The 8,181-nt window shown below is 36.1% G+C and overlaps 1 protein-coding gene across 1 annotated transcript; it reads left to right on the top strand.

Annotated features, from left to right (window-relative positions):
* Window positions 1-1,722: 1,722 nt before the first annotated feature.
* Window positions 1,723-7,759, top strand: LOC11444594 (LAG1 longevity assurance homolog 2). Its single transcript, XM_024780957.2, has 6 exons — window positions 1,723-2,227; window positions 3,295-3,503; window positions 4,362-4,517; window positions 6,076-6,261; window positions 6,356-6,534; window positions 7,292-7,759. Exons 1-6 carry the CDS (start codon window positions 2,096-2,098, stop codon window positions 7,306-7,308), a joined length of 879 nt encoding a protein of 292 aa, XP_024636725.1. The 5' UTR covers window positions 1,723-2,095; the 3' UTR covers window positions 7,309-7,759.
* The last annotated feature ends 422 nt before the right edge of the window (window positions 7,760-8,181 follow it).

Consider the following 8,181-nt stretch of genomic DNA (forward strand, 5'->3'; position numbering starts at 1 on the left):
GAATTCCTTCTACTGGGATTCGAAAAAGAATGGAAGACACATCATAAATTGAATGCGATGGGATAAACTCACACTTTACAAAAACTTAGGAGGTTTTGGCTTTCATAATTTGGAAGCATTCAATCATTCTATGCTTGGCAAGAAAAGCTGGAAACTTCTCACCGACTCTACTTCTTTACTTGCTAAAGCCCTCAAAGCCAAATATTTCATTGACAAGATTTCTTGGGTGCCAATCTTGGCCACAATCCAAGTTATACGTGGAGGAGTCTCTGAAGTACCTAAAATTTACTTATCATAGGGCATGGATGGAAGATTGGTGATGGCTCTGAAATCAATGTGTTGAGTATGCCATTGATCCTAAATTTTCCTACTCTAAAACTAACATCTTTGTTGTTGCAAAATTTTGAAGATCTTACGGTTAATTATTTGTTGAGTTCAGGCTTGAATTCTTGGAACAACGTCCTTGTTCGCGCCATTTTTACATCTGTTGATGCTACAAACATTTTAGCCATGCCTCTTTATCTGTGTTCACCTCTTGACCAGCATGTATGGAAGCCTACATCTGATGGCTTCTACACTGTCAAATTTGCCTACCGTACTTGTTCAGATCTTATCCATGCAAACACGACTTCCCACGGTAATGCTCGCTGGAATAGTATCTGGAACATGAAAGTTCCACAAATAATTTGTGCCTTCATCTGGCGTCTTGCGCACCAGTGCTTGCCTACACGCACCAATCTTCTTAATCATGGAATTTCGTATGAAGATTCTTGTATTTCTTGTGATCTTTTTGCTGAAACGCAAATGCATACATTCTTTGTTTGCTCGAAGGCTAATCAATGTTGGAATCTGGTTGGGCTACATTACACCATCCAAGTGCTTCTCTCAATTGCTATCAATTTTACAACAATGTTGTTTGATTTGTTTGACACGTTACAAGTGCATCAACAAGTTCTAACAACAATTACCCTTTGAATCTTATGGAAAAGTTGTAACACTAAACTATGGGAAGCCACTGACACCTCTCCTACTCTCATTGTGAGCCGAGCAAAAGACACCCTACATGAATGTGGATGTATGCAAAAAGGAAAAGTGACGATCCAAAGTGAACATATGAAGCAACCTTGGACCAAACCACCACTAGGTATGATCAAGTGTAATGTTGACACGTCTTCTTTAAACGATAACTCTATCATGGAATGCAATATATGTTTTTGAGACTCTACAGACATTTTCTTGCTTGGCAATTCAAATTACTTTGCCTCATCTACCACCGTTTTGGAAGTTAAAATCTTAGGCTTACTAGAAGCTATTAAGGTGGACATCTCAAACGGCATATGAGATGTTATGTTCCAAACTAATTCTAAAGTTTTATCTAACGTGCTAGACACCGCCTCTATTTTTCTAATGAGTTTGATGACCTTATATCTCAATGTAGAAGTCTATTATTTTCTAGGAACGACTTTGTTGTGTCGTTGGAGGCAAGCAAATAATGTTGCACATTATCACTATTCTTTTGTCAAATAGCCTTGTGGTTATAAATTCACTTTTTAAAGTGAATAAGTAGGGTGTCTGAAGTTCGAACCCTGAGTACTACATATAAAATACAAAATAGTAACTCAAAATAGTTTTTTTTTCTTTAATGAAACTCAAAATAGTTGTTGATTATTGTGAGAAAAAAAAAAAAGTAGTTGAGAAGCATGAAATTAATGAAAGAGATAGGCCCACCCCGCCCAAAAATGAAATGAAAAAAATACAAGGGCAGAAGGTGGTGAGGATGAAATGAAAATCGAAATCGAAATTACTTAAAAACAAACCCTTACCAAATTTCGTGTTTTAATTGTAACCTCTCTCTCTTTCCCTCACACTTTCCCTCGCATCGTCTCTTTTGTTTTCTTCCTCACAAATATTTTTGCTTCCAAAACTCCAAAACCACGCACGCACGCTTCTCCCAAATTAGGTATAAACCACCACCAGATCTGGTTATCATCTCATTCCACCGCCGCACCGGAGATTCATTCCATTGCATTCCGTGGCATGATCTTAGCGCCGCTGTTCTTGATTCTGAAATATTTATAGCTCGCTCGCTCGCTCAATGTCTGCCATGGATTTAATCTGGAGAGGGAACGACAATGTGGTTCCAGACGCTTCTCATTTCTCCGTCGCGATCTACTTCGCTTTTGGTAGTTTGGCCGCTAGGTTCATTCTTGATAGATTCGTCTTTCGCGTAAGAATTTCCTTCCTTTCGTTCCTACCTTGTTCTAATATTAATTATTATTTGCTAATTCTTCTCTCATTGTCACCAATTGATTTAATTGCTTTGATTTAATTAAATAAGGAAAATATTCTAATTCTGCTTATTCATGTTCAGTTAAATTTTATGGAAAAATGTTTTTCCTTTTCTCTCAATTCTTAGTTTTATGGTTTTGTCTTAGCTAGCCACCCTGCAATTTCAATTGGCATTATTAGTTCTAATCTTACCAATGGAGCAATGCTAAACAAAACGAAAAGCACAATTATTGGTAAAAGATTTTAGAAGAATGTTATTATTGTTATTATTATCATCATCACATAAATAAATTAAGCCTAGCAGAGATGATGATGTTGCGTTGGATGTGTGGTAAGACTAGACATGATAGGATAGGATTAGAAATGGCAACATTAGAGAGAGAGTTGGGGTAACACCTATAGTAGAAAAGATGGTGGAAACTAGGTTTAGGTGGTTTAGGCATGTGGAGAGAAGAACTGTGGATTCTGTAGTAAAGAGAGTGGATCAGAAGGAGGGTAGTCAGATCACTAGAGACAGGGGAATGCTTATAAAAACCATACGAGAAACTATTAAGACTGATCTAGAGATTAATGAGTTGGATAGAAATATGGTTCTATTTGATAGAACATTATGGCGTTGTTGTTATCAAAATATGTGGAAAAAGGTGTATTAAACCATAAATACACATTTTAGTAAATGAAGAGAACGGTCTACCCTTGTCAATATAGTCATTGGACTTTTGTGAAATGTCAATAGGTTAACCCTTCATTTGTTGTACTATGAAGACCTCATAATGACTTTTCATGTCGATAGGTTAACCCTTTTTAGCAATGCACATCGGCATAAGCCTGGTATTGTTTACAATTATTCTGTTTCATGAAGTGTGCAAGGATCCTTTAGTGACCTGTGTAAAAAGAAGTTTTTGAACCAACTATGATCAATCTTATACTGTTGAATTAATTTAATCAGAAAGAATGTTAGTTCCTTTTTTTAAGCAGATTCCTTAAATATTTTGTTGTTTACAGAGGTTGGCTATCAGGATGTTGACAAAGGGTAAAGCTCCTTCGCGGATTAATAAGGAAATGCAAGTAAAGATTGCAAAATGCACGGAGTCAATGTGGAAGCTAACATACTATGCTACAGTTGAAGCTTTTATTCTTAAATTTATCTACCATGAACCCTGGACTACTAATAGGAAAATGTTCACTGAAGACTGGCCAAATCATGAGTTGAAGTAAGAAATTTATGTAGTGCAATGATTTAATTTAGTCTTGTTAATGCGTCTTTCCCATATAATGAGTGACTTGCATCTATCTTGTTGACTTGATTTGTTTGTGTTAATGTTTCTTTGGAGGGCCTCCCCATTGACCAGTGTTGTCAAATATCGGCCATGGCAGGATATTGGTGGGGGTTTTTTGGCTTTACTCCATGGCCAATTTTCTGAAGGATGGTGGCGCCATGGCGCCATAATCGCCATATGTCATGTCAGGCTGGTATGTCGGAATTTTGGCTCTCCCCCTTGGTCCGCCATCGACTACTCTTCCAGTCACCCTTACTTTAATCATTGGTGTTGTTAACATTTTAACATTTCACATGCATTTTAGACTTTAAATGAATTTATAGCTACAAAAATGGGTTCACATGCTGAACTATTATGGAAGAGAGAATATTTAAGTGCAGAGAGATTATTGGAAACCGGAAATTAGTCTTTTTCCCTTTCTGGGTTCAGAACATCAAGTGATCGGAATTAAGTTTTTGCTGTTGGTGGAAAAATGAGTATATAGAAAAACAAATTTCAAGGGTTTTCAAAGCAATAGACAGATATGCTCCTCCATTCATAAATTGACAATGCAAATAATTTATTTAGTATATTGTTTTTGATGAATTCAATTTCTTGCTTCTTCTGACTTTATGTCATTGGTTGCTTTAGTATTTGGTTGTATCGAGACTCGAGTCTACTCTCATCGGGAGAACTTATAATTGTGCTCAGGAAGAAAATTACAACACTATTGTACTCGTGTCTGATATTTTTCATATAAAATAGTTGCCTTATTAAAATTTATATTGTATTCTGTTTTATTTCTTTTCCCAGGAGTCCCTTTGTGATTTACTACATGTGCCAATGTGGGTTCTACATTTATAGCATTGCTGCTATTCTCTTGTGGGAGACTCGAAGGAAAGATTTTGCAGTGATGTTTACTCACCATGTAATTACTGTTGTACTGATTGGGGTCTCATATCTAACAAGGTAATATACTTGTATTATTTTTCAATTGAAGAATATACCACATCAATTATAGATAAACCTTAAATTTGGAACTTAGTTTTTGTTGTCCTTTAGCATTAGCATATCGCAATCCATATTTTATGCTCATTATTATTGATGTTATTTATTGCTGTTCTCTTTTTATATCTGTTATCAAAATTTGGAGATTGATGTTCTGCAATTTTGTCTCTTAAGTAATATTCATAATTGTAGGTACTGTGCTTGAGACTGATAAATTAAAGTCTGGGTTTGGAAAAAATTTCTGGATGGTCCTTTAAAATTCTAGTTTCCTGAAAATTCATTATAATCTAAAGAGTGGTATTTATGATTGATGCATTAAGAGTGTTCATTGTCAGCACTTAGTTTGCTATATGTATTGGATTTGACTCTCTAAGTGTTCACATGCAAGTCCTTTACAAATTGTCCTTTTTGTGCAATGTTTTTATGCCAGTGGGTTATGTAGTTAATTGTGGCCGTAGCATCGACAATTGCAGTGTTGTTTGGTATAGGCAGGGCACTACGGTTTCTGGCATTGCGTTTTAGGGTTGCAGCTATAGCACCCCAAGTTGCGGGAGAAATGTGGAAAAATGTGGCTATTTCAGCCACAGTATTCAAGACAAAATGAAAACAAAAAAATACCTCTTATTTTCTTGCCATTTTCTTCTTTTTTTGGACATTTTATCTTTTTGTATCCTCAAGACAAACTCTGATTGGAGAAAACAAATCATAGTACTCCCACTTTTTTCCCTCTTCTGTGCAAGAAGAAAACACGGCAGCACCACTCTTGTCTTTGCGATAGAACCTATTCCTTCCCTCTGCATATTTGCTATTTTGCTGTATATTTGATTTGAAAATTAGTAACAATGAACTTTGATCGTTAGTTATGAATGTGTTTTAGTTTTGTTTACTCTTTTATATTTTGAGCTCTTATGTGTATGGTATAAATTGCTTGTATTGTGATACCAAAAATAAAAAGTTGCTTGTATTGTTTCCTTAAGCTTTGGCGTAACGGCCATACCCACCACCCTCTTCACCAAAATAGTGTTTTTGGGAGTCACCTTAACAGTCCGCCATCTGCCACTGATTCATAGGCCAGTGGCATGTATTGCATTCGTAACCTGATCTTACGATTCAGATTCTGATTGATTTAATAAAACTATGGAAAATGCTAACTAGTGCCCTTGGGGCACTAGTTAAGGAAGCAAATATGGTAAAACTTTCTTGAAAGACGTGTAGTCAAACTCTTGAAAGTATAAAAAGTGTTCATTTTAATGCAAAACTTTTCGTTTTTTGTTTCCTTAACTAGTGCCTCGGGGGCACTAGTTAGCATGACCCGAAAACTATTCATTGTCATTTCATAGGCCAGTGCCGAAGGCATGGATTACATTTGTAACCTGATCTTGTAGTGTTTTTTGTTCCTGCTCACTTCTTTTTCCAGATTTGCTATATTGAGATAAGTGATTTTATATTGCAAAAATGACATTAACAGAGACAGATTATGAAGAGGTAACTTACACTGTTACACATGCTGCATTTACAGTTTTTTCAGGCTTGGCGCCATAACCCTAGCCCTTCATGATGTAAGTGATGTATTCATGGAAGCTGCCAAGGTATTCAAGTATTCTGGCAGAGAATTTGGTGCTAGTGTGTGTTTTGCATTCTTTGCAGTTTCATGGCTCATACTACGGCTAATTTTCTTTCCCCTTTGGATTATTAAAACTACAAGGTTTGTCTATTTATTTTGTTGATTTCATTGGACTTTGTTTGGGGAGGCAACCTACTAATCATATTTTTTCACCACTGGGTTTCCCACTTTCCAGCCTTGACCTTCAGAAGGTCTTAAACCTATCAGAGAGGCTTCCCATGTTACTTTACTATGTGTTTAATACATTGCTTATAATGCTGCTCATCTTCCATGTATACTGGTGGATGCTCATATATGCGATGATCAATAGACAGTTGAAAAACAGGGGAAAAGTTGGGGAGGATATTAGATCAGGTAAGAAAATTTCCTCAGTACATATTGCACATATAAATATTGTTTTTAACGATTTTGAAGTATTCAACAATTCTTTTGTTCAGTAACCAGTCCATTGTCGGGATAGTTACCACTGAGTAGTGATACCCCTTTCCTCTAGTAACATCATAAATGAATTGTCTTCAAAATTCTGAATTTTACAAACATGAGTTTGCATGGAGAACAAAAGTTGAAGTATTAGTTTTGTGTAAATTGTTTTCAATTCCAGTATCTTGAGGGATTGAAGAAGCCTCTGTCCACCCATTTCAGACCCCAGAAGGGGTAGAGTTAAGTTGCTAAAGATGCCTACTTTGAGTGTGCTGTTACTCCCAGTTTGTGATATGCTACAAGTACTCACTGTTGTCAATTGCGGATAGAAGAAAATTACAGTTTGTTCAAATTCCGCTACGCATCAGTGTTATAACGTCTATTTCACAATATTTTGTACTAAATGGCTTATCGTGGAACAACAGCGATTTGTTCAAATTCCACTATACAATAGCACCGCTATTTAACAACACAGCTCTACTCCCAGTCATTTTGGATTAGTGAAATCTTGATACTTAATCCTTTATTGCCAATTTGTTTTCATTATTGCTATCACAACTGTATCTAGTTTTTTTTTACGCAACTATATCTAGTTATTTCACTCCCACATCTACAGATCATTACTTGTTATTGTCTTTAGTAACTTTGTACCTAATTTTAACCGAAGGGAGCACCTTTTTCTTCTTCGCAGATTCAGATGATGATTGAACAGATGAAGGATTTTCTTGAGTTTTCTCCGTTCTTGCTGGTCAGTGGTGGCTCTGCAGATACTGCTTTGGAGTTGTCTCTAGAGTTCTAGAAGTTCAGTTGGTTAGTACAACCAAATGATGAAGGCTGAATTTTCGCTAGTTTCAAAATTTTCATTGATCACCTAGTAGAGTTGAAGTAGGATAACCGTCTGAGCATAAGTCATATTTTTGCTGTATAAATCATAGGAATTCCTGTATAATTTTTTCCCTCCCAACCAAACCCCTTTTAGTAGCCCAAGGGTTCAGAGAAAAGTAGGGTGGATAAACAAAGTGAAGAATTCTTACAGTACTTTTCATGCTGTTTGATGTAGTGTAAAGTGCTGCTCTTGTGGATGTCATTTCATGTAAAATTGTGGCGATGTGGTTTTACCGGAAATTTCAATTTCAAAGACTTTAGCCTTGTCCAAAAATCATCATTGAGAATGGAATCGAACTGAACCATACATAACTTGTGTTTGGAAATATCAATTTCCACTGGGACATCCAGACAAAAGCTACATACAATAGCTTTTAATTCACTATTGGTTTACTTCATTCCATTGCTTTATCAAACAGACTAATAATTGAACCACTATCATGGTTTAATTACCGAACTAAGTATTTTAATTATAATAATAAAGTAGTTCTTGAGCTCAACTAAATCAGTTCAATGCTGCGAAGTGCGAATACACTCTCCAGCTCTCTTTGACATCAACATAGTCTTTTCCAAAAGTCTTCCTCACTCTGAACCCCAAGTCCCAGATTAAAGCTGTGTGAATCCTATAATCAACAGAACTAGCCAAATTTCCTTACTATATGAACTTGCAAAACGTAGCCCTAAATCCTGAATTCC

Source organism: Medicago truncatula, chromosome 4, assembly GCF_003473485.1.
Source record: "Medicago truncatula cultivar Jemalong A17 chromosome 4, MtrunA17r5.0-ANR, whole genome shotgun sequence".
Classification (NCBI taxonomy): domain Eukaryota; kingdom Viridiplantae; phylum Streptophyta; class Magnoliopsida; order Fabales; family Fabaceae; genus Medicago; species Medicago truncatula.

Excerpts from the sequence above, each read along its gene's own strand:
- LOC11444594 (XM_024780957.2), top strand. The coding sequence starts at position 2,096 with ATGTCTGCCATGGATTTAATCTGGAGAGGGAACGACAATGTGGTTCCA. Across the intron at positions 2,228-3,294 it reads TTGATAGATTCGTCTTTCGC|AGGTTGGCTATCAGGATGTT; the intron begins GTAAGAATTTCC and ends TGTTGTTTACAG. Across the intron at positions 4,518-6,075 it reads GGGGTCTCATATCTAACAAG|TTTTTTCAGGCTTGGCGCCA; the intron begins GTAATATACTTG and ends CTGCATTTACAG.